The 27,118-nt window shown below is 45.4% G+C and overlaps 4 protein-coding genes across 4 annotated transcripts; all 4 read left to right on the forward strand.

The window, feature by feature from the left end:
* Window positions 1–784: 784 nt before the first annotated feature.
* LOC140925745 (uncharacterized) lies at window positions 785–1,498 on the forward strand. The gene has a single exon (XM_073375651.1). The coding sequence runs from the start codon at window positions 785–787 to the stop codon at window positions 1,496–1,498; it is 714 nt and encodes a 237-aa protein (XP_073231752.1).
* A 4,533-nt stretch (window positions 1,499–6,031) lies between these two features.
* On the forward strand, window positions 6,032–10,003 carry LOC140925828 (uncharacterized). Its single transcript, XM_073375706.1, has 2 exons — window positions 6,032–7,367; window positions 7,419–10,003. Exons 1-2 carry the CDS (start codon window positions 6,032–6,034, stop codon window positions 10,001–10,003), a joined length of 3,921 nt encoding a protein of 1,306 aa, XP_073231807.1.
* A 2,299-nt stretch (window positions 10,004–12,302) lies between these two features.
* Window positions 12,303–13,028, forward strand: LOC140932811 (uncharacterized). The gene has a single exon (XM_073382322.1). It carries the CDS (start codon window positions 12,303–12,305, stop codon window positions 13,026–13,028), a length of 726 nt encoding a protein of 241 aa, XP_073238423.1.
* Window positions 13,029–13,305: 277 nt separating this feature from the next.
* Window positions 13,306–26,536, forward strand: LOC140932821 (patched domain-containing protein 3-like). Its single transcript, XM_073382331.1, has 5 exons — window positions 13,306–13,350; window positions 13,814–13,905; window positions 20,058–21,282; window positions 21,791–22,919; window positions 26,055–26,536. Exons 1-5 carry the CDS (start codon window positions 13,306–13,308, stop codon window positions 26,534–26,536), a joined length of 2,973 nt encoding a protein of 990 aa, XP_073238432.1.
* Window positions 26,537–27,118: the final 582 nt, after the last annotated feature.

A 27,118-nucleotide genomic window follows, 5' to 3' on the forward strand; every position in this document is an offset into this window, starting at 1 on the left:
ACCTGTGGCCATTATGCGTTATTTTTCTTGAAAGCCCGTGCCCAAGGCCAGTCCTATCAAGACTTTTTGGGGCAATGGAGTTGCGACAATTTAGTGTTGAATGATCAGAAAGTGGCCGAGCGGTTGAAATGGGTGATTAAACAAGAAGTCCAAGATGAAGTCGATGCCCGCCCAGACGAGGGAGGGCAAAAAAATGTGAGCCGCCAGGCCTTTATGCTTTGTAATCCTTGTGAGTGTTGAAATAAAAAAACACCATAAAACGAGAGGTGCTGTGTTCGAGGGGTCATTTGAACTCTCATCATGATTACGCGAGGGGATGTCCAGCGGGTGATGGACGCTTTCATGTTAGAAGAAACCCTGTATTGGTGGTCCCACCCCATTGAACGGGTGAACACCGTCCGAGGGGTGGATGCCTGGGATGGGTATCATTGGCTCGTGGCCCGCCAACTGGCCCAAGACCAGGACTGGGTCGCGCTCAAACAGTACATGGACACCATGCAAGAAACGCATTTAAGAGAGACGATGGAACACCTGATTCAGTTCGAATCGCCACGCCTCTACCGCGAGTATTGGACAGCATGCCCAGTCACAGACGACGACGACGACGGCAGCGCCCTTCCTCCCAACGACGACCCCGTTTCCGTCAAAACGGGCGAGGGATCATGAGCGTGTTGGCCAAAGCGTATAAAATCGGGGATCAATTGGGACGTGACAAACGGTATAAACGTATGGGCGCGAAAGGGGCCACGGGTCATTATCGACGTCATCCTCGACCGTGGGAAGGATGATTCGACAGCCCAGTAGTGTGATTATCGCGGGCCCGTCGGGCAGTGGCAAGAGCGAGTTAGTGGAACAATGGTTACGAGACCTGAACGTGTTTCAAGTCCCACCCAAGAAGATCGTCTACGCGTACGACCGATGGCAACCCCGGTTTGAGCGTATGCAAAAGAAAGAGGGAATTCAGTTTCATCGCGGGTTACCGGACCCCCGTCATTTGACCCAATGGTTTGGCCGGACGCGCGGTGGCGTGCTCGTCTTGGACGATTTGATGGAAGAAGGGGGACAGGACAAACGCGTGTTGGATTTGTTCACCAAAGATTCCCATCATCGCAATATCACCGTCTTGTATTTGACGCAAGATTTATTCCCACCGGGTAAATTTGCCAAGACCATTAATCGCAACGCGCATTACATTGTGGCCTTCAAGAACCCTCGGGATCAAACGGGCATACGCACTATTTTACTGCAAGCTTTTCCCGACCGATGGCGTCAAGTCTTGCGCCTATTTAAACGCATCACGTCCCGTCCCTTTGGCTATTTGATGTTGGATGTGCACCCGGCCTCGGATGATCGGTACCGCCTGTGGAGTCATTTAACGCGCCGAGAAGGCAAGGCGCAAGTCCATACCTTGCCCGTGGATGTCCCTGCCGTTCGAAAACGAGCTGCAACGAGAACTCGCCCGGGTCCGTCGGCAAAGAGAAGGCGGACAACAACGTGACTTAGCGGCCCGCATGGACACCCCGACCTTCTCGCCTGCCGGGGTGGGGTCCCCGACCTCGCCCTCGGTACTTCGGGACCTTAGTTCCATGACAGACATGGTGGCTGAATTGAACCAACCCGTGGATCGAGCCCAATTGGATCAAGAGATTGAGGATCTTAATTTGACCTACCCGGTCAATGTGGACGATGCCCTGAATGCCTTTACGTTACCCCCCGTGGCAGGCACAGGCACTGCCCCGGCCACCACCACCACGGCACCGCCACCACCACCCACGATCACCACCGCTCCTACCACCACCGCCACCCCAACCCGTCCCACCACATCCACCCGCACACGTCCCACAGCCACTACCACCACCACCAGCTCTAGACGGCCCAGACCACGCCCTGTCACCACCGCCACGACCACCACGGCTCCCTCCCGCCCCTCCACTTCCCGACGCAGCGCTGGAGCCGGCACCAGGACCACCACGTCCACGGTGACGACCCCGACGGGCCGACCCACGGTGGCCGCCAAACAACCGCGACGACGTCCCCGTGTGCCCTCTCCACCGTCCCCCGATTCCTCCCCACCGTCGGAGGATGAAGATGAAGATGATGATGACGATCGAGGACGAGGCTTAAGGCGACGGTTGGATTTGCTGAACGAAGATGCGCAAGAACGGGCGCGAGGGAGACGCATTCGCAATATCACGCATACCAATACGGTGACCACCGTGTATGAAGAGGGAGGGCGACCGTCGGTACGTCGCACGTCCACGCGAACCTCCAGTCCAAGTCCACCCCCTGCACCAGCCCGCCGTGGCCGCGGCCGTGGCCGTGGCCGAGCCCGTGGACGGGGACGACGCTCGTGAAGCTATAAAACCAGGGTCCTTCCTTTCACCGTCCCCAAAACCATGTGTGGCCGATGTTGAAGTGGGATGGCCCCTCGACGCAAACGCAAACGCACCACGACCCGACGCCGATCCCCCGCCAAACGACGAAGGGGTCAAGTAGGGGGTGTCGGGCCCGGCCTGCCTCTCGGGATTCTCAAAGCCGGCTATGGGATCACCAAAGCCATTGGGGATCATCAAACCAAGCGTGCCATCGCTATTGGCGAAAAACGCCGACGAGAAGTGGCCTCTGGCAAACGAAAACGCTATGCGGGGGAATCGTTTAATTGTTCCATCATGTGAAAAAAAAACAGTATAAAAGACAAGAGGTGTGTCGTTCGTTGGACAGACAAATCATGCCTTGCGGTCCACGACGCCGACAGCAACGAGGGGGTATTCTCCCGCTCCTCCTCCCTGCCGTGGCGGCCGCCATCCTCTTGAAAAAAAAGAAAAAGAAAAAAGTGGGCAAGATCAGTGCCAAGCAAATGGCAGCGAATCAACGACGGGTTCAGCGGATGTTAGGACGAACGGGGTGGGGCGGGTTTAAAACACTGAGAAAGCTATAAAAGACACGTTGGGAAGGGACCCAGACATTATTGGAGGATGGTCCGTGGACCCAATGGACGCCGACACCGTTATGTCCCCCGAAAACGACGCCGTCGACGTGGTTTGCAACGCGGAGGTAGGCTACCGTTGTTGGCAATGGCTCTCTCGCCTTTGTGGCTCCGAAAATACAAACCCAGGATCCGTGTTCGTCGACCGGACTAGACCCCCCCGTAAAGCCATCACGTTGACGTTAGAATGGACGGAGGAGATGGAGGCCGTATTGTGTCAACGATGTCGACGCCATATGCAACGGCATTATCATGGGGAACTGTGTCGCCAGTGTGGGGCCCAGTTTACCATAAATAGAGCGGGGTCGTGGCAATTTCTGAACCTTCAGCATGGCGTGGCGCATGGAACGTCAAGCCCCGTTCTTGAAAAGTGTCTTACAAGAAGCCAATCAACATAAACGACAAGAATTGTTACGGATGGCCAATGCGGATCAGATCAATGCCATCAGTGAATTAGTGATGAACACGCTCCGTGGCACGGTGCCCCGTTCTCGACAGACTATCACGTTGCTCAAACCGCATGCCCAAAGTTTACGCGCGATGGCCAAACCCGCGCATTCGGTGAAACGACGGCGCGCTATCATGATGGCTCAAACCGGCGGCGCTCTCTGGCCGGAACTCTACCGATGTTATAAACGTTGCATGCGCTAAAGGAGACACCTCAGTTGCACCATGGAACCCGAGATGGTGAGCACCACGGTGGACAACGCCCCGGCTTTTTTACAATTAAAAGAAAAGTACAAACAAGAATTGGTGGAAGACACTCGCTTGAGTAAAGCCGCGGATTTGGCGGCCAGACAACATGTGCTCCTGACCAGTGAGGTCCCGGATGCCTGGAAACGCCCGCAACTCAAAGCCGTGAGCCGTCAGTTACGCCATTGGACCAAAAAAGTGCGTCAACCCTTTGGAGCACCCGCGGGGGGTGTGAGTGCTGCAGGGACTGCCACGCCCGGCGAGGATGATGATTTTGAAGCGGGGCCGATGCAAGCGTGGTTCACGCAATTGGTCAAAGCCACCAAAGGTATAAAACAAGGCTCCACGCCAGCTGGGCCCAGAAAACCACCGGTCCCGCCTAAACCGAACATCACCCCGAGTGCTAAAAAGAAACTCAAGTTTACACCCCAAGTGAGCAGCGCGGAGTTGGCGCACGAGTTGCCTTTTTCAGACACGCACGGTACAGCACCCTGGCAAACCCCTAAAGAACGGGCGGATTCGATCACGAAAGCAGTCACGCGTGATATTCGCAAACGCACGACAGACTCTGCTAAAAAGAAAGCCGCCAGTATCGCCAAAAAGAAAGCTGCTGGGTTCGCCAAGAAAGCCTTGGATTGGAAATCGTGGAAAACCCCGTGATGGGACGGAGACGTCGTGCGACGACTACCTCCCGTGCCCGACCGAAGCGGCGACGACGACGATCGCAACGCGGGGGCAAATTATTTGATGTGCAAAACCTCCTCAACAAGACGGGCATTGAATTTCATTGGCCCGGTTATCAGTATATGGGCCCTGGCACTCATTTGAAAAAACGGTTGGCCCGTGGGGATCCCGGCATCAACCGGTTAGACAGGATTGCGAAAGTGCATGACATGGACTATGATAAAGCCAAGACCTTGAAAGATAAATGGGTGGCGGATCGCAAGATGATTGCCAAGATTGATCAACTCCCTGGTAGTAAAACCCTGACGGAGCGTATTGTGAGACGCATTATGAAAACCAAAGTGAGATTGGGCATGTAATTTAATGGAACACAGTTATCACACAATGGATTAATCTAAAACACATGGTTTAATAAAACTCACATTTGTTCTTACAAGTATTGTTGTAATTGTTGTAAGGCATTGGAACGGGATGATTGCACAGGGTCCTCGTCAGGCTCGGAGTCGGACCAGTCTATCGGCCACCACGGGAGGGGAAAGGGACGTTCCAAATGTTCGGCCAAGCGTTGGTTTTGTGTGGTCTCCATCCGCTTCCGATATTTTTCTTTCTGTAACGCTCTCCACCCCTCTTCCCCTAAGGCTTGCTGTTTTTCGGCCCGGAGTTGTCGCCGCCGCTCATTCACGCGTTCTTTGTAGGCTTCAAAGGTTCCTTCCTCCTTCATTTTGGCCATCCAGTTTTTCTGGGCTTGGGCGTTTCTCTTTTTTACTTCACTCCGTTGTTCCTCCGACATGGCATAATAGCGTTTCATCCCATACTCTAGTTTTTTGGCTTTAAAGGCCTCGTACTCCCCTTTGGCTTTCAAGTTTGCCATGTGCTGGTGGTAGCGTCGACGATGGAGGGCCTTTACTTTTTCGATCCCGTTCACGGATGCATACTGACGTTTCCGATACAGTTTTTGGGACTGTTTGTTGGCCTCGGGGTCCCGCTTTTTTCGGCGCGATACTGGCGTATCCATAATTTAATTCTAGCCAACGGGAAGAACACACGTCCGCCAAGGTTCGTAACTTTCGGAAAGGACTCTCTTTGATTTGTCGATCCCTGGCACGACGGTCCCGTTGCTGTTGCACAATCTGCTCGCGGTGTTTGTGGTAGTAATCTCGGTTCAATAGACGCACGTAGGCCGCGTTTTTGGTGCGGTAGCGCAGACAGGCCAGTCGGTTCAATTCTCGGGCTCGCGCTTCCTGATCGGGGGTCGGCGCTGGTTTAGGCGGTTTAGGGGGTTTCACCTTTTTCTGGGCCGCCCGCTTTTCCCGTTTCTGCTGTAACAATCTCTCTTTGTTCTTGACGTACCACGCGTGTTTCAACTCTCTTGCTTTCTCAGGATTTTTGTTAGGCATTTCTCGAACGCAACTGACGTCTGTTCTGATGGACAGACTTTATCTAAGGGATTCTCCGCCAATCATCGATCTCGGTCCAGGCCCAGAGGCGATGGAAGGAGTCTGTACCCATGGGGGGGGACCCCCCTCAATCTTCTTCCTGTCGATCAAACCCCCTCACCTGACTCTCACCTGAGCTGGGTCCACCAATCCCAGCGCAGGCGAAATCACGTGAGACGGTCTATAAAAGTCAACAGCCAGCGCGGGAAAATTCAAAATTGTTGCTGCTGTCATGGCGGAGGCGTATCCATTCAGTGACGATGACGAAGGGGATGCTCTATTGGACCGCGCCTATGATCGGTGGGAACAGTTGGGAGGGGCTGCTGCCCGTGGCCCTCTCTTTCAATTCACTATGCAACCCATCGGTCGACGACGCCGCTGGCGTGATGTGGTGGAACGGGCGCAATTCAATGCGCAATTACGGCAATTGCGGGATCCTGTGCCTGGGGACAATATTGGGTTGGCGTTGACCGAAGCACTCCATCAAGCCATTGAAACAGAACTGGGCCGTGAGCAGCGACCTGCCCATCATTTTGTGAATTTTGCTATTACAGCGCATGGATTCACCCACGCTTACCAAACCGCCAATTTTACCGTGGGGGAGTTTTTACAACGCACTGCCCGTTTGGATGAAATGTTAGCGACCTTGGCCGGCAAGTTGAACAGCAATGAAGCCTTCAACCCCGACCACGGATTCCAAGTCGATGTGGTGTTTGTCTCCATGCCCGGTCCAGGGTCTGGTCGACATAAAGAACGCAATCCTGGTCGACTATGCCTGGATCGAGAAAATAAGAAAAAAAGATGTATTATCACCATTCGAAACAGAGATGCCCTATGCTGTGCTCGCGCGATCGTCACCATGCGTGCCCACTGCCATAAAGATCAAGGCGTGGATGGGTTTCGCGATTGGGAGAATCTCAAACGGGGGCTTCCTGTGCAGTCACGTCAAGCCCAGGCCCTCCATCAGCAAGCAGGGGTGGCTGAGGGTCCCTGTGGTTTACCCGAGCTGCGTCAATTTCAGCAAGCCTTGGGGTCTCAATATCAATTGTTGGTGATGACCCGGATGAAACCCTTTTTTCTGATCTTCAAAGGCCCTGACGCGCCTCATTCGATTCGTTTACTCAAATCCAATCATCATTTTGATGGTTGCACCTCCTTTCCGGCGTTTGTCAACCGATCCTATTATTGCCTGGACTGTGAACGGGGGTTCAACACCAACGACCGGACTCATCACAGATGTCAAGGAAGACGCTGCAAAGCGTGTGGTCGATTTGACTGTCCAGAGTATGTGCGTGGTACCCGCCCTACGGACTATTGCCCCTTCTGTCATCGCAAGTTTTACGGTGAGCAATGCAAACGTCATCATGTGGAAAGCCGGCAATGTCAATCCATCAAAACCTGTCTCAAGTGCCAGGCCCAGTACAACGTTCTCCCTAACCAACGTCACCAGTGCGGGTACGCCAAATGTCCTGTGTGTCATGAATGGGTACCCATCCAATACCATAAGTGTTACATTCAACCCGTGGTCGAGAATGAGGAAGAGCCTGAACCCACAGAGGAGGGGGGAGGTAGCATGGTGGCGCCACCCTCTCCCCTGTTTGTTTACGCCGATTTTGAAGCCATGCAGAATGCGGAAGGTGTGTTTGTGGCCAATTTGTTATGTTATTCGTCCAGTGAAGAAACGACCATTCATGTGTTGGACGGAGAAGACTGTGCCCAACAATTTTTGCATGATTTGGATGATCTCACGGACATTCCAGACAGCGAGAGTGAACGGGAGATTCTTGTGGTGTTTCACAATTTGAAAGGCTTTGACGGTATGTTTATTTTGCATGAACTGTACCAGCAACAACGCGAGGTGGTGGATCAATTGACCGTGGGCGCTAAAGTGTTGTCCTTCAGGAGTGGACCCCTCAAATTCATTGACTCGTTGTGTTTCCTGCCCATGCCATTGGCCTCGTTTCCCAGCACCTTCAATTTGACCGAATTGAAGAAGGGCTTTTTTCCGCATTTGTTTAATACCCCGGATCATCAACAGTATGTGGGCCGCATCCCTGATTTGGAATTTTACGATCCTGAGGGTATGATGGCCAAAAAGAAAGACGAACTGACGCGTTGGCATGCGGAGCAAGTCCGTCGTAACGTGCGTTTTGATTTCCAGCAAGACATGATCGAGTACTGCAAATCGGATGTGGCGTTGTTGAAAGCGGGGTGTGAAGCCTTTCAGCAAGAATTTGAACAGCAGGCTGGTTTCAATCCCATGGCCAAATGCATCACCATCGCCAGTGCCTGCAATCTCTATTGGCGCAAGCACCATTTGACCCCCGACACCATCGCTGTCGAACCGCTCAGGGGCTGGCGAGGCGCCCAAGTCAATCAATCCCTCAAGGCCCTACAATGGCTGTATTACCAAGAACACCTTCTTCCTAAAGAGGGAGCCAGTGCCGATCGTATTCGACATGTCCGGAATGGGGGCGAGCAGTTTGTCCGGACCCTCGTGAACAGTTATTTTGTCGATGGCTATGATTTTCTGACCCGCACCGTCTATGAATTTCATGGGTGTCTGGATCACGGTTGTCCCACTTGTTATCCCATGAGGAACGCCAAACATTATGCCACACCAGATCGAACTGTGGAGGAACTCTATCAAGCCACGCTCTCTAAACGCATGGCCCTGCTCCGAGCCGGCTATACGGTGATTGAAATGTGGGAGTGTGAATGGGACAAACTGGTGGCTACCGATGAAGCCGTCCAACGTTTCCTGACGTCCTTCGATCTGGTCGCGCCCCTGGAACCCCGTGACGCCTTTTTTGGGGGACGCACCGGTGCCGTGGCGTTGCATGCCGTGGCTGAAGAGAATGAAGAGATACGCTATGTGGATGTGACTTCTCTGTACCCATGGGTGAATAAGAACTGTCCCTACCCAATCGGTCATCCCAAGATCATCACCCAACCCGCTGACCAGTCCCTGGCGTCCTATTTTGGTGTGGCGACGGTGGATATTCTACCCCCGGCTGGTCTATTCCACCCCGTCTTGCCTGTACGCTGTGGCCAAAAACTCACGTTTCCTCTCTGCCGTGCCTGTGTCCAGGCAGAGCAAGCCCAACCCATGTTGACCCGAACCCATTATTGCCCTCATTCGGATGCGGATCGTACACTACGTGGGACCTGGTGCACGCCCGAATTGGTCAAAGCGGTGGAAAAGGGGTACACCCTGATCAAGATCCATGAAGTCTGGCATTTTCCCCCCGAGCAACGCCAAACAGGTCTTTTCGCTGAGTACGTGAACACTTGGCTCAAACTCAAGCAAGAATCCGCGGGGTGGCCCAGCTGGTGTCAGACCCTCGAGCAGAAACGCGAGTACATTCTTCGCTACCAGGAACGGGAGGGGATCCGACTAGACATTGCCAGCATTGCCAAAAACCCTGGTCGTAAGGCCACCGCCAAACTCATGCTGAACAGTTTCTGGGGCAAATTCGGCGAGCGGATCAACAAACCCACCACCGTCACCGTTCAAAACCCCGCCCATTTGTTCAGCCTCGTTTCCGATGCAGCCCTCGATATCAGTACGCTCCGCCTCTGTACCGACGACATTTTGGAAGCCGTCTACACCAGTGTCGAAGACAATGCTGTCAAAGGCACCAAGACCAATATCTTTGTGGCGGCGTTCACCACGTCCCATGCTCGGCTCAAACTCTATGAGTCCCTGGACACCCTGCAACAGCAAGTCCTCTACTATGATACCGACAGTGTAGTGTACAAGTGGCGTCCCGGTCAACCCAGCATTACCACTGGGGATTTTCTCGGGGACATGACGGATGAATTGGACGGGGATGTCATCACCGAGTTTGTTTCGGGGGGCGCCAAGAATTATGGGTACACGACCCGTGGAGGTAAAGTGGTGTGCAAGGTCCGCGGTTTCACGTTGAACGTCCGGGGGTCGGCCATCCTCAATTTTCATACCATGAAAGAGAACATTCTCTCGGAATTAAACTCGCCTCAGGACACTCGCCGACATTTGAACATTGTCAACCCCTATCATTTCACACGGGATTTGGAAAAGAAACACATTCAAGTGGTTCCGCGCGTGAAGCAGTATGGGTTGGTGTTTGATAAGCGTGTCATTGATGTGTCGACTCGATCCAGCTATCCCTATGGCTACGAGAGGATTGGGGACGAATTGGATCTTCTATTAGATTTGTAAACAATGGGCGTGATGTCACTAGGACCTCACACACGTCCCGGATGTCATTTAGGGCACTGTCGAGATTTGTATTAAACCATGATGTGGACCTCTATACAGTGTGTGTTTTTTATGGACTTCCGGGGGAATGCGAGGGGACTGGGGCTTTGGTTTGAGTGACTCCCTTGTACCCAGGTTCTACGCGGTCCTTCAAAACTATGCCAAGTATGCGGATCCACCACTTGTGGGGGGTCACGTGATTTTTATGCCCATATTTGGGAGCTTTGACGTCACTTTGGTCACATGGGCTGTATGCTTGATTCTGATTGGTCGAGACAATTTTTGCTGCGCTGTGATTGGTTAGTACAATTAGTAGCCTCCATTACTACTCATGGTTAACCAGTTGAACAAATATCAGCCACGAATAGCAGAGCTTTCTAAACCACTGAGAGACCTCCTGAGTTCAAAAGACCACTGGTCTTGGGGTGACGCACAACAGCGGGCCTTCTCAGCCCTGAAACAGAGCCTTGCATCTACATCCACCCTAGCTCACTATGATGCACATCGGGCAACAACACTTTCAAGTGACGCATCATCACATCATCAAAAAGGTAAACAATCAGTTTAGCGTTATGTCAAGGTTTGGCAAACTGATGTCTACTGAAACCATGCTCCGTCTTTATAAGGCATTTATACTTCCTCACTTTTATTATTGTTCTATGGTGTGGCATTTCTCTAGTAAACAAGATTCTGATAAACTGGACCTTTTAAACAAACGTATTCTTCGATTTATTTTCAAGGATTTTAACTCTGAGTACAATAATTTACTTAAAAAGGCAGGCACTGCAAACCTTAAGGACAAGCGTTTACAAAACATGATTCTCACTATTTTTAAATGTCTTCATTTTTCTGATTATCCAAGATATTTAAAAGATATGTTGCGTTTACGCTCTAGCACCTATTTTTTAAGAGGACATAATATGCTCTGTTTGCCCAAACCATCGACCACTTCTTATGGTATCAATTCCTTTAGTTACTTGGCAGCAACATCTTGGAATTCTCTCCCTGACCATTACCGCACTATTTCTGATTTTACTTCTTTTCGACGACTGATATCTACTGGGAACAATAATTTACTTAAAAGGGCAGGAACTGCAAACCTTTCTACATCATGATAATTTGCAAGTTAGTTGTCTAGGTAGTTAGTTATCTTTTTTGCTATATAGAATTAACTTTTTATTATAATTATTTATTAATGTAGTTGGCTCGAAGATATTAGCACTTGAGTGCTACACTGTAAATTCGAGGGTAAATAAAGTTTATTGATTGATTGATTGATTGATCATCCTATGGCCTGGGAGCTGTATTATTGCAGAAGCAAGAAAATGACCAATGGCGCCCTGTTGCATACGCCTCACGAGCTATGAGCCCCACAGAACAGCGTTATGCGCAGATAGAAAAAGAAGCTTTGGGCATAACTTGGGCAAGTGAACGCTTTGCAGACTACCTGATTGGACTCAAATTCCACATCGAAACAGACCACAAGCCCTTAGTGTCATTGCTCGGTTCCAAGAGTCTTGAGGATCTCCCCGCCAGAATACAGCGATTCAGAATGTGAATGATGCGCTTCACGTACACTATCAGCCATGTACCTGGTAAAGACCTCTGCACTGCAGACGCTCTGTCACGAGCCCCGATTGCTAGACCATTGAACCAAGAAGAAGAAAAGTTGACTGATGATGTCAAAGCCTATGTTGACTCAGTTATAAAGCACTTACCTGCTACTGAAGATCGACTTGAGGAGCTGAGGTCCCAGCAAAAGCAAGATGAAGTTACTAAGCAACTCATTACCTATTGTTCTGATGGCTGGCCAGAGAAATCCCATCTTCCTACTCCACTTAAAGCCTACTGGCAAGAGAGAGGTGACCTGACAGTGCAGCAAGGCTTATTAATGAAAGGCAACCGACTGGTGATTCCTGTGTCTATGCGACTTGATGCCCTAGATAAGTTACATGAGGGCCATCAAGGCATTACTAAATGCAGAGAGAGAGCCAAAACATCAGTTTGGTGGCCAGGCCTGAGCAAACAACTCGAGGAACTGGTGAACAACTGTTCCACGTGCATCAAAGAGCGTGTAAACAGACCCGAGCCAGTGATCCCATCGGAACTACCCGATCGCCCTTGGCAGAAACTTGCCGCAGACTTATTTGAACTGAAAGGTCAAACCTTTCTGCTTGTTGTTGATTACTTCTCGCGTTATGTTGAAGTTGCTAAGCTAACCCGTACAACTTCACCGGATATAGTGGTACATCTGAAATCTATGTTCGCAAGACATGGTATACCGGACCAACTTGTGTCAGATAACGGCCCGCAGTTTTCGTCAAACGCATTCGCCCAGTTCGCCGAAGAGTATGCATTTACCCACATTACGACCAGCCCGAGGTATCCACAAGCGAATGGTGAAGTGGAACGCGTAGTTCAGACAGTGAAACACCTGCTTAAGAAAGCTCAAGATCCTTACAAAGCTCTCTTGGCATACCGTGCCACACCCCTTGAGAGTGGACTCTGCCCAGCAGAATTGTTAATGGGAAGAAAAATCCGTACTCAAGTCCCTACTGTTCCAGCGCAGCTAATCCCCAGTTGGCATTACTTGGAGCAGTTCCGAGAAAAAGATGCTTCCCTCAAAGCTAGACAAAAGAAGAACTTTGACAAGCGCCACGTTGCAAAGAACCTCTCAGACCTCTCCCCTGGAGAACGTGTTTGGTTACCGGACCGGAGGGTCGAAGGGACAGTTTTGGACAAAGTTGGCACCCCACAGTCTTACGCAGTAGAGACCCCAAATGGAGAGCTGAGGAGAAATAGACGCCACCTGAACCTCCTACCAGACCCACCTGAAGCAGGAAACCAGAGAGACAGTGCAGTTCCTGATCAAACCTTGCCCAGTATTAAGATCAACAGTCCTATCCAGACCCCGACATCTACTACTCCTAGGAGGACCACGCGACGTGGTCGCGAGATAAGACTCCCAGAACGTTTTAAAGATTAGAGACTCTGAACTTTACTTTGTTTGCTTATAAGAAAAGTTTGTTTCCGACTTAGAGGGGAGATGTGATGTAATCGCTTTAGATGTCCCATTAGTCTTAGCGGGCGGGCTGTTTTTACCATGTGCTCCTTTTACTTGTACTAGCTCGATTAAAGCTGTTGTGTTATAGCCTGTTTCGCCTCTCAATAACATTACAGTTGACACAAAACTCTGTCAGCTTCAGCTGTCAAAGTAGGGCGTCTGGAAAAGCAGGAAACCGGAATCCGGAATAGGAACGGGAATGGGAACAGGAACCGGAAACGGCAACGGCAACGGAACAGGAACAGTAATGTGAAGGGGACCCAAAAGAAGAACAGGGACATCATTTACTTCAAATTATTCTAATTCTTATTCAATTTATACAAAAAAAAATAAGAAAACTAGTCTGGTATCATGCCCCCCCCCCCGAATCTCTTTATATTGCAGCAACGAGAAGGTAGAAAAACCTGGAAGCAACAGCTTTGCGAGTGCATCGCGCTTTCTGTCAATTTCTTCACCGCCTATGCACAACTACGACGTAAATGATCAAATCTTAAGTTCTCTTGAGAACGTGAACGTAGGGCGATAAATTTTATTGTGTTTTTCTGAGCTCGGACGCGGTCTCCAGCTTCATTTCCCAACCTTTAAAAGCCTGGACAATTTGAAATTAATGAGGAATAGTTTGAATTAAGACCCGAATTCAATTTCTCAGTGACGTTTTTGCTGGCATTCCCTTTGTCAGATCTTAAGGTTCCTTTTGTCTCTCACAGGAAGGAGGTTATAACATGTTAATATTATTTGTCAGACCATGTGTAAACGAGACACCCATCAGAGATGTTTATTGGGCTGCCATACACCTCAGGTTTGCTGCATAGATATATTGTACTGTGCTAAATTGGGAAGTTAAGCAGATATAGATAGTCCTCAGCTTAAAAAGGGTATTAACAAGTACCTCCTCCCCCTCCCGTCCCCCCTATCCCCATCCCAGCCAGCACTTCATCTACCTCAACCGAGTGCAATAGGGACATTAATAAGCAACCTGAACGTTGACGTCCAGGACATTAAAAATGGAAACTGGAAGTGGATGTTTTCTCTCTTTCGGTGCTCTGACTCAACAAATTCGCACAGTGGAAGGTAAGAGGAAGAATTCAGATTCGTTGTGTGAGACAGAAGCGCTCCATCAAGCGACGGTCAGCGTTCTCGTTGCTTAAGTTCGCTGTTATGTTTGACACGGAAACACAATGTGTCATAGGCTAAAGAAAAAGAAAGGTTAATTAGATTAACATTTCAAGGGTGTTGTCTTGTTTCTTTAATTATTTCTCTGGCTTTTTATTTATACCACGATTATAGCTGTTTCTTTTCATATTTCTATACACTGTTTATATTCCCCCTCCTATTCCGGTTCCAATTCTATTTTTTCCCTTATTTTTCGTATATAATCTGAATAGGAATTAATTATAAATCCAGATTAACTTAAATTAAGGTAAATGTTGTCCCTGCTTTTATATAGGTTTCTCTTCCCATTCCGGTTCCTATTCCGGTTCCGGTTCCTGTTCTTGTTCCTATTCCCGTTCCTATTCCGGATTCCGGTTTCCCGCTTTTCCAGACGCCCGTCAAAGTAAACAAGATTCAAGATGCTGCATAAATTTTCCGCATGAACTCACCTGTCAAATTTTGACCAATCAGAGCATAAACATTGGACGTAGAGCGTGACCAACGCGTGAACATGGCGAGAAAAGTCAAAAGCAACTGTCTTCCCTGCCTGTAGCAGCTGACTGAATTTTCGCGTCCGAGGTCAGTTTGAAATCAAAATTTTAATTGTGCGGCATATAAACACAACATATTTCATATGAATTTTAAAAAAAATTAAACTTCAGCCTGCGATCATTTGAAAACCAGTACCATGTCGGCGGATAACTTCAAAAAAAACACTTGACCTCGATGGGTCGACACCTGAGCCCACGATACAGTCAAGTGATACTGGTCAGTGGATACCTTAATTTGACAGCTGTCAATGGATCACAACATTGACGTGTATCAGTTTTCCTGTGCTCCGATCCCAAACTAGCTAAAAAGTATGAGACTGAACATTAATCGCGATCTAGTAAAATAATTAACTGGTCAGCGGACAGCTTCCAAATAAATCACGTCACCTCAATGAATTGACACATGAGCCCGCGATATGGTCATGGGATACTGGTCAGTGGCTATCCTGTTTTGACAGCTGTCAATTGACGATATTGTGAATGTCCAATGTAAAAGATGTGGACTTGGCAAGACACGCCTGAGACACCCCTCCCTTCCTTTTGATAGTCTCCCCTACCCCACCCGTACAATCCGTAGACGCGTACGTACGTACGCTCGGTCAATCACGTGACAACCAAAGGAAAAGAGGTTGACCATAATCTATGGGTATGGGGCTCTGTCCCAGGGGCGCTTCGCGCGCGTGGGAGCCCCGCTAAAATGTCAGCAAGTCCACAGCAACAAACCAATGAGTGGTGCCGGATCTCCCAGTTGTATACCAGCTAGATCAGTACAATTAAACTTGTACAAAAATATGAAACGGCAAACTGATCCTTACGGCAAGGCGATGAAGAAGTAAACAAAAGAATAACACAAAAAATATATATTTAAACAAGTTGCCCAACCAAGCTTCACTGGGCGAGCCAACTTTTCATACATTTCCTTTACGAAACGCGGTGAACTGTTTACATGAGAAACAAAAAGTTGACTCGACTAGATGGGTGGCCCGGCTAGGCATGTAGGGTCACTCTCCTATCCGGGTCAACTTTTCTCTAGTCTTCTCTTTTCTTTGGCTCACCCAGCCGGGTCAATTTATTCAAGGCGAGGCAATCAAGGCATGCGCGAGAGCTGTTTACAAAGGAATCAACATTTTCTCATATAAACGCTCGCTTAAGATCACTCGTCTGGCAGGGTGACTCTTCTACCAAGGACAGGTTTTCTCGCTATAAACGGGGCCTAACCAGCATTCATATGTTCTTGGATCACAGTGTTCGATAAGGCAAAAAGTGTCAAGGAGGCAGTTTAAGAATTTGACGGGTTAACTCATGTTTACAAGGCGAACCAGCAGGGCAAACGAGGCCAACCCGGCTCATGTACAATTTCCAGGCTACTCTGTCAAATGATGGGCCCTAGAACGTATCAGCGTAACTCCCGTTCCCTATTCCAGCTATTAAACCTATTTTTGTCTTACATTTAACCGCTTGGACACTGGTCAATATGGTCGATATTGGCACATTCATATGGTATGAGAAAAAGAGCCACAAAATATGATTCTGCAGCTTACACGAAGACTGGCAATCGGCGCACTGTATACATGTCACAGGCGAAGAACTAATAGAAGAGACGAAAAAGTATTCGTAGCAAAGGTCAAAAGTTTACACAACATCTGATAGTACTCGTCTGGCTGCGCTACGAACAGAATGACAATTCAAAGCAAGTTCCCGAGGACTGTTTTAGATCATTATGATGTCTACCTTGAAAAACTGAGCATTTAATTCAAAATTAAACCATTTGTAAGGTTTCTTCAGTTCGGCGTGGTTAAATTGATATCATCTTTATTATCATATAGCCGATATTGCTGGGATATTGCTCGGCCTTCATAGCTCACTAGTTTCGGAAATTGTTTAGGTCTGAGTTCATGCAAGCTGTCAGGTTTGTTGATAACCTGTTTTAGCGTATTACGAAACCGATATTGTTCCTAGTAGCATACGCGTTCGTTAATATTGGTCTCAAAGTGGTCTCTGCGTGTTGTAACTCTTTATCAGTCGACCATAATGTTAGATGGCCAACTAAGTACTTTCGGCAACAGAGGAGACTTTTTCACGTCGTGTACTATTCGTTTACGCTCATCTATGATATACATTGAAAACGAACAAGACTTAGAGCATTCCTGCTATAATCTTTCAAAATATCCCGTTTTCATCAATTTGTTCGTGCATATACTCACCCATTTCATTTATTCAATTTTATACAATTTATTCTGTTTATTGATTATTTTGCATTTTATGTTTTGTGAAAGTTGGAGCGATATCTTATCAATTTCAGTGTAAATGTAGATGTAATGTTTACATTTACCAACATGCAAACACAGATTTCCTGGGTACGTTGTTGTTTTTACTATAGAATAGAAACAAATAACTGAAACGACAAAATTAATTTTAGCACATTTTATTTTTCATGAGCAACATTTGCTAAATTGTATCCCACGAGTTTAGTGAAGCCAGGAAGCTGCAGACAGTCAAAATCACATGTCATCTTTTACAAATTTAAACAGTTAAAGAAAGTTACCAGTTTCTTTCAAATAAGTATTTTTCCATTTAGATCAGCATGAAAGAGGTTTGAAACCAGAACAAAAAAATACAATCCGTACCTTTTATGAAAGCTTAGCGTAATTTGTTAGGATGACCTAATGCAATCAATATACCCTTTCCAAACAGAACTCAGACTGACTGAAAAAAAAACACACTAAAGAAGTTAAAATAAGAAATTTTGGGTAGCCCGCCTAATAAAAGGATTTTTGTCTCGTTTTCCGGGGGTTTTGCCTGTAGTCTTTGATGTATTCTGCTGTTTTTCGTTATTTCCAAGTGTATACCTTGCACCTGCGTCATCTGATCTATTAAGAGGGAATCCACCAGGCAATTGATTACTTTTAACTTTCAGTGGACAAAAACCTTGTACCAGAATAATTTATTATTTATAATCGCATTCTTTTTTACATTTTTCAATTGCTAAAGATGTAATAAGTCATCTGTAATAACACCAAAGAAAATTTCTCATGGGAGCCCGACAAAATGAATGTCAAATTTCACAAAATTACATCTTACAAAATGAATGTTCAGAATTTTACCTGTGTTTTCACAATTCTTGTAAAATTTGACATTCAGTTTCTCGGACTCCCAAGAGAAATTTTCTTTGATGTTATTACAGATGACCAATTACATCTTTAGCCCTTGAAAAATGTAAAAAAGAATGCAATATTCTTTAAATTATTCTGGTACAAGGTTTTTGCCCACTGGAAATTAAAATTACTCAATTCCCTGATGGATTCCGTCTTAAAGTGGTACACAGGTTTTGTCCGAAGGATCATGACGTTATATTCCAAAGAATGTAACACCTCCAAGATCTCGTCCAATGGAAAGTCACTCTGCCTAACTAATATTGTTTTGCTTCAACAGAAATTTGCATAAACGTCCGTAATGTGTCACGAAAGATACGTTTCCTAAGAAAGTGCCACAAGCTGTTTGAAACATCGATTAATCGAGATGAAAATAGTCAACGCCGCAGACGTACCGTGTAGTTGCAATTGAAGAGTATCCATAGCCGATAATAATCAGATATTTAGCTTTCCCAGATGGAAGCAAGAAGCCAAGAAGTGATTTGCAATCCCTCTGAACAAGAGAAAGCAAGGAGCAACGTCCATATTGGGTATCTACAGATTTTTTTTTTCTATTTTCACTTAAACTCACTAAACAGTCAACTAACAAACTGGGGCTTCCATCATTTCAAATGCCCTTGCTGGGGGGCTCCATCATCTTTTAACTGTCCAGTTTATGGCAAAGTCAGCCAATTTTCCTGTCCAGGTCAATTTTTTTTATCAGTCACCAGACTACAATTTCAATTCAAGTTAAATGTTTCGATAAACCATAGGTTTGTGGGCTTTCACCAACTACTTGTTCGGTTGGTCGTGTCCAGTGAGTTTTGAGCGACTTTTGATGAGAGATTAAGTTCTATGGTAAATTCAGCCGTTTTTAACAGGGGTAGTGTTAAGAATATAAGAATTACCCGCAAACTGATCCTTTTGATTGCAGAAAAAATATTTAATAAATACTTTAAGCGGTTGAAAGCGGAAAAAAAATTGTCGTTATCTTCAAAATGAAATACGAAAGTGGCAAATACTATGAACAAAACTGTAGCGAAATTGGATGTACGATCGCTCAGCAAATACCTCTAATGGAAACAGTAAACTAAAAATATGCCGTCTGCGATCTTTCCTTTTTTCGGATTTTTATTTTTAGTCCAGCCATGGGGCCATCAGCCGAGTGACGGTTCAAATCATTTTAAAAGTTTGATGAGTTTTAACACGGGGTAGCCCGCCTGATTTCACATCCGGCGTAAATGTGCCCTCATTTTTATACTGAATCGGCAGCATCTGTTTATTTTTAACAAAATTTATATAAAATCATTTTTTGCATTAAGTTTCACAAGTATTCGCTACCAACCACATACATGATTCGGGGACTTTTTAACCTAGGTATTAAAACAGACATTAACTTTTTGTATTACTGATCTGACAATTTTCCAGAGTGGCAATGGCGTTGAGTATTTTTATTTACAGGTGTGAGCACTCAAGGCTTCGCTTTTCCGGGTGTATAGTACGTAAATTCACCAAGCATTACGTACGAGATTCACTGATGTAAATACAGTTGTTGTTGATATATACAAACCAAACCACATCCGAATCCTCTTCACGGCTGTACCGCACATTATCTGAAGCTTTCTTGTTCTAAATCCTATTCCGCCAGGGTTAGCGGGTAGTATTGAAAAAAAACAAACAAACACACAAAAAAGTCCGCCCTTGAAATCGGTTAGCTGGATTTGCAGAATTCCGCTCCCTTGCAAACTGACAAAAAATGATCTATTTATAAAATTCTTAGGAAGATAGGCTAACTTAAAAACTATGTTGTAAACAACTCCTTTTTTATACCCCGGGAGATATACTCAATGAAAAGCTTAGTCGAAATGTTTTCTCTGGTTACTCAGAGGAACAAAATAACCGTTTTTCCAATGAAAAACTACAAAGGTGATGAGTTTTTTCGCCAAATTTCAAGCCTTTTATAGCCGATTGCTGCGCCCTCTCTGAGCGAGTTACCTCGAAGTCATTCAACAATTAAGAGAAGATTTGTTTAGTTCATAAAGGAGGGAAAGCAATCAGCAATCTGAAAGCGCCTTTATTGCAAACGTTTCAGAGAATTCTTTGTTTTTTCTTCCTAGTGGTTACTGTGCATCCAAGTTCAGCCCATGTTTCTGGTGGTCAAGGTTCTGTCGTTGGTTAATGACTCAACTGGAACGTTTCTTTGGCTGGTTTGGCGAAGGAATCGCAAAGCACCCGCTAATTATCATCTCAATATGTCTCGTATTTGTAAGTGTATGTTCAGTGGGTTTTGTCTGGTTCAAAGCAAAAAACAGAGGAGTAGATCTATATATTCCTCAAGGTAGTCGTTCTATGAAGGATCTAGACAGGGCCGAGAAATACTTCCGATTAAAAGCTCGTGAGGAAATCGTCCTTTTAACGGCGTCTCCTTATCATCTGAATGTCCTAGATCCTGATTGTCTGCGGGAGGCTTTCAAGGCACATCGTGCAGTTATGGAGTTAGAATCATACTCTCAATTCTGTGTCACGCTGTCAGGAGACAAAGCAAAGACACAGGACGACTGCATGATAATTAACCCGCTGGAATTTTTACAGTTTAATGAGAGCAACCTCGATAACAAAACCCTGGATGAGATTCTAGGGAAAATAACAAAAGCCTATGACAGCTCAAGCCCTTTGACGCGAAATGGCCGGACCTTCTCTTACAACTTTAAACGCACTTTTGGTGGCACCACGCCACCGGACAGACCCATCAAAAAAGCCACAGCACTGCAAATGGTGTATCTAATGAATGACTTTAGCGACCAGAAAGAAATTGATAAAGTTCTGGAGTGGGAGAAGAAGTTCATCGACAAACTGGAGTCGTTAGAAGGTAATTTTTCCTGTTTTAAAGTCCATTACTCAAGCGAGAGAAGCCAGGACGATGCTATTGCTGAAAGCAGTGGCTCTGACATCACTCTGGTGTCAATCACTTTTATGCTAATGATCACATTTGCTTGCGTCATGCTCGGCAAGTTCCTGAATCCGCTGACCGGTCACTCGTTGCTCGCTAACACAGGAGTGTTTGCTGTGGCCCTTGGAATACTATCCGCGTTTGGCCTTGCCATGTGGTGTCGCGTTCCTTTCGTCAGTTTCATGGGCGTGTTGCCGTTTTTGGTTCTTGGGATTGGAATCGATGACATGTTCATTCTAGTAGATGAACTTGATCGACAGCCACGGGACATGTCAGTAACAGAAAAGATTAAGGCTGTGATGTCGCATTCAGGAGCCACTGTTACCATGACAACTATGACTGATCTTGTGGCATTCGCTGTTAGTACGTCGTCCTCGTTTCCAGCGATAAAGTAAGGGCAATAACTTTAAACTTATATACGGAACTAATTTAATACAATCAATCCCCCTTAATATGAACACTGAGGGGAGCATAGAAAGTACCCGTATTGAAGGGTTGTCCGTATTAAGCGGGTTGAATTTGGAGAAAATGTGAGGGCTTTCTTTCCCCAGGGACAAAGCAAACTGTTCGTAATAATGAGGTGTAGGTATTAAGCGGGGTTCGACTGCAGCTGCAACTATATAAAGACAAAGATAGTCTCGCAATGAAGAAAATAAAGACAGTGATTACCATGAAATTTTTAGAGACAAGTGAAGTCTGTTTGGAGAATGTAAATATCATTTATTTTCAATATGAAAACACTTATATTCAGCTCTCTTTTAGCAATGCTTGTTCATCCCCATTATATTTTTGTATGTTTTAACAACCAACGTCCAGATCCGCTTGTCATGCATTCTTAATTACTTGGCACAACTGACTTACATATCTCCCATTTTTGTTAAAAAGCACGCTAACTGTGCCTATGCTTTGTCATATGCGGCTCTAACAGTGACATTCTCCTACCTAATGATCATCACCTATTTCGTGGCCAGCATGACATACGACGTAAAGAGAATAAAATCAGGTCGTCGAGACTGCTTACCATTCTGCCGAGCACCTCAGCCAAAGGAGGGCGCGCTAGCCTGGGACGAGCCGATCCCACAGTTATCAAATCGCGCTATGGAGACCTGGGGCAGGTTTTTGACCCATCCTGCCACAAAAGTAGTTGTTATAATTCTGTCACTAGGGTTACTAGGTGTCGGAATATACGGCGTTACAAGAGTAGAGGAAAAATTCGACAGAAGGATCCTGGCGAAGGATGATTCTTACCTGAAAAGATTTCTGACTGCTCAAGAAAAACATTTTGAACTTGCAATCGAAGTCAGCATTGTAGAAACCGGAAAAGACAGCTATGAGAAATTTTCCACCCAGCAAGCTATCAGAAACCTAACGAATATTGTCGAAAGCAACGAACATTATTTAGCTGGTTCTTTGTCGTGGATGGATCACTTTTCATTATTTGCTAACAGGACTGGCATTAGCACTACCGGTTCAGCATTTTTGCCTGCTTTGAAAGTCTTCCTCAATCAAACAGAATTTTTATTCTTCGCTCAAGATCTGAAGTTTTCTGATAATGGCTCTGCGCTAGAAGCTTCGCGCATTATTTGCTTTATGAAAGGTAACGATGAATCTACATTCCAGAAAAATGCTATGCAAACACTTCGCGAAGATCTAGAAACAAAGTCCAAACTCAGCGCCTTCCCCATTACACGTTTGTTTATTTTCTTCGAACAGTATGTTATTACATCACGTGAAACTATACGGAACCTCATAATCGCTGCCATTACAGTCTTTGTCATCACCAGTCCCTTCTTGGTAGACTGCACAGTGGCAATCCTCGTGTTGTTCAACTTTGCCGCTCTGATATGTGAACTTTTTGGCTTAATGGTTATTTGGGGTGTGTCACTCAACGCTGTGTCCATGATAAATCTTGTTATGGCTATTGGGTTTGCAGTTGATTACAGCGCACACATTGCCCATGCGTACGTTTTTTCCAACAAGTTATCAGCAAATGACCGAGTGGTAGATGCTCTGAGTACTCTGGGTGCAAGTGTGCTTATGGGAGATAAGTCAACTTCATTCAATGTACAGTCAACCCTATCATATAACGGACCTAAGACACTGCTATACAACGAAAATGCTCCAAAAAAGGACACCTAGAGATCACCTAGTTTTAACTGGAATAATAGGGCCTCTTATTTAAAGGGAATTTAACGAGCGTAACAAAACCGCGTTCTTAGCCATTTTCATTTCGCCGAACTCTTTATTTAAAAACCATTTATGATGAACAGCTTCATGAAAGCATATGGTGAAGACTATAAAAGCATTTGCCTTCTTAAAATAACCCACTGCGGAAGAGATCTCGCCCCAGTTGTTCAAAAGCTGGATAACGCTATCCATTGGATGTATCTTTGTCCAGTGGATAACGCAATTGGTTTCCCTTATATAGGGTCTCAATGGGGTTAACCGTCAGGCGTCAAACGGCCTAAAATTTAACCGTCTACGTCAAAAATGTAGAGTATTATTAACCGTCAAAACGTTTCAAGGTTTTTCAAATCTCACTATTTCAACTGATTTTCACGGACGTAGCTCCTGAAGAATCTTTTAACTGGAAAAACTACTGGCCATCTTCTCAAAAACACTATCTCTGAACATTACAAGACCCTACAACTTTCTTATATGATAAAACATTTCGAAATTTTATATGTGAAAAGCGAAGTCAACCTCCAAAACACAACGTTTAATATTGATTTATACAGAGGTTAATCTTAACTTTAACTCGAACTCGATCGTGGACAAAATTTTATATGTGAAAAGCGAAGTTTAATATTGATTTAAACAGAATTTAGTCTTAACTTTGACTCGAACTCGATCGTGGACAAAATTTTCACTAAATAACCGTCAACCCTCAAAGGCTCTAAAATTTATCCGTCAACCGTCAAAATGGCAAAAAAAAAATTACAGTGAACCGCCAAATCTACCAACATGTTGAGACCCTCCTAATACTTATCCGCTGGATAGTGATTCATCCTGTGGATAGCTCTATCCAACGCTTGAACAACCGGGACCCGGAGGTCCAAAGATTTCCTAAACCGCAGTCTAAGACTTCGTTTAAATAACCTACCTATAGAGTTTTATTTTGATGTAGAGCAAGGAGAGAGCAAGACTAGCAAAGTCGGTTAGTACGCGGCGTTTTGTGCTGAAGGTTCCGCGTTCCATTCCCAGGTGTGACTTCAAATTCTTGTTTTGACTTCTTTCCTTTCCTTGTAGCTTCACGTATACCTTTAAACACCCGACGGTGATAAAATAAGCGCACCGTCCGTGTGACGTTTCTCAGTCTTATGAGTACTGTTAGAAGCTAATGTCGTGAAATGAGGATCTTTACCTTCACGTAACACCATTACTTTTTTATTAATACAAGCACATAGTATCGGTTTCAACATGTCGGTGGAACATAATCAAACTAACGGCAGGCGAATCTAGTTTAAAAGCGTTCAAAGAACGCATGCGTCTCTATTTGGGCGGGTCACTATGGGTTGCAAACATGATACGTCACATACAGAAGTATTGCAAAATAAACGGTAAACCGGCCGGCGAAAATAATATCGGCGAGCGTAATTTGAGGGATATGCTTGGGATTTTTTACTTTCGAATCACGAGGGAGCCTTTAGTGGGTCAACCTTTCTCGTGAACATCAAATTTTACACTTTTATGATGCCAGTATTCGACGAAGGCATAGATAACAATTAATCGGTGGCTGGTGGTGGATATTTACCTAGTCTCTTCTCGGCTCGATAAAATTGCCACTAGTCACCTCCACTTCGGTGAATAATTGTTTCAGTATATACAAAAACAGTGAGATGATTGAGCAAAAAAATGATATTTTAACTCATTTACTGTTGTCAACGATCTCATTACAATTTTGGCGCGCAATGACCGAACGGCCGTCGTGTTTTCTTGTTGACAAATAAAACTTTTTGAAAGTATTTGTTCAGCTCTTTCGGGGAAATTTCTTGAAAAGGAGTTGTGAATTCTCTTTGTATTAAAAACCATTCTGTAAAAAAAGTATTAAATTTAATTTAAAGCTTATTTTTGAACATGTAACGTAAATAAAGTAACGCAAGACTTAAGCTTCATTTGCATTTGTAAACAAAAAACCTTTTCACTGGTTTCATCGATAAATCCAAGTCAAACCGACAAAGCTTTACCTGTTAAAACTCCCAAACCGAATTTCGTCAGCTTCTTCGTGTATTTCAGGAACAGGTTGTTTGATTATTTGTGAAATTTCCTTGTTTGTTATGGCGGCAAACCGGGAAGCCATTTTGCTCGTAACTTACGCCAGTTTGGCGTCGCTCGCTCGGAGGAACTGGAGGCGAATCAGTGAATTCTTAGCTTGCACGTGACGTTACCAAAAATCAAACTAAGAAACTATCGATTCTTCTGAGTTTCTACTTTCACGAGGTATTACAGTACCTAAACACCTTTACATAAGCAAATTTTTGGTTCGAAAGGGTTCTTCGTTTTGCGAGAGAGGACGCTTGAATTTCCAGGATTTTGCGTGACGCGGCATTTCGCTGGCGGCCGGGAAAGCTCTAATGTGGGTTAAAAACATTACCGATTTTGGGAGATTTTGCAATCTAAACATTCCTTGTCTCAGAATAAATATTACTGTAATCTTTATGAGTTCCTCAAGCGAAGAATTCACGCATTAGTAGGAAAACTCGAAAACAGATGTTTGTGTTGGTATTCGGCGGCCATATTGGTGTTCCTGAAAGGGACACCAACATGGCGTTTCCATACAAAGCTTTATAAATTTAGGTAAACCGTTTTGCCCAATATCTCGCATTTGAAATATTTCACAGACCTGATTCTTGGCAAGAGTTTTTGTATATTTATCTTTTTTCATTTCCCAGATTCTAGTCCTTCTGTATTGAATGGTTTGCATTTTCATTTTTCATTGCGTGACAGTGCAAGCCGAGAATAGCGCTGGATATTCAATGATTGAGCAGCCAATCAAAGCGCGAAAAACACTGTCCACTGTTTTAGTATATACTAAATGATTTTAGTCACCAGTGTAAAAAATTGAAAAGAAATATGCGAAATCTATAGTGCGGCTCGATCTTATCCTTGGTTTTTTATTTATTTATTTGTCTATTTTATTTTTATTTTTTTGTGCATCGTTTAGGTTTCAGTACCTTCCTTGGAATGATCGTCTTAGCATTTGCTGCGTCCGAGATATTCCGAATCTTTTTCCGAATGTTCCTTGGAACCGTCGGGTTTGGTCTTATTCACGGTCTGTGCATTATGCCTGTTTATATGTCCTTGCTGTGTTGGAAGCCTTCACTTACCACATCTCCCTCAGTCAGAGTTAGCGCAGAAAGACTAGGTAGCATAAACAAGAAAGATGAAAGTAGCCACGATTTGCATCTGGCAGTGATTGGAAATGAAAACCCTGGTCTAGCAGCCGAGAACGCTTCCTTTGAGTTGGCTGTAGAAGGAAACGTCAACGAAGTGCATCCTAATAGTAATGAGAGACAGGAAAATGATGAAACAGATTACGATCAATATATAGTGAACGTTTTCAAAGGACGTCAGAACGAGGGCTTAGAAAGTGGTCACGATGAGCTAGATGCCTCGACAAAGCGTGAGCGAGAAGCTTTATCGTGAAGATAATCTGAGGCTACTCGGGCGTGACCGGACCTTATTTGACATAGCAAAGTTATAACCTTAAAGGGTCCAGTTTGTATTATTTCTTTTTGTGTGAGTTAGGAAAAGGTTTGAACGCCGACTATTGCAGTTTTGTTTGTTTTGTTTGTTTGTTTGTTTGTTTCGCCAGCAGCTTTAAGTGAAAGGTAAAAACATACTTTCTATCTACGATACCAGGCGCGTAGTAGGGGCGGGGAAGGGGGCGGGGTTGAGGGGTTCGGACGGACTACCTTTGGAACGTAACTGTTGAGGTTGCAGAAAACCCTGGAAAAATTCAGAAAACTGCTAACTTTATTACGGTCGTAGCTTAGATTCTTCATAATCATTGCTAAGAAGACTTGGGTACACTGTCAAAGTTCGAAGCAATATACATGAACTATTGAGTTGGTGCATGTTGAATAACAATGTTTACCACGGGCGAGACTAGGCTCTCCTCCCTTGCTGTAATGCATATCAGGTATGATTTACCTGATGATTTGGAAGAAATTGTCACGTACTCTATTTGGAATTCTTCACCCAAGGACGTTTAGTTTATGAATACCC

Source organism: Porites lutea, chromosome 1, assembly GCF_958299795.1.
Source record: "Porites lutea chromosome 1, jaPorLute2.1, whole genome shotgun sequence".
NCBI classification, from domain to species: domain Eukaryota; kingdom Metazoa; phylum Cnidaria; class Anthozoa; order Scleractinia; family Poritidae; genus Porites; species Porites lutea.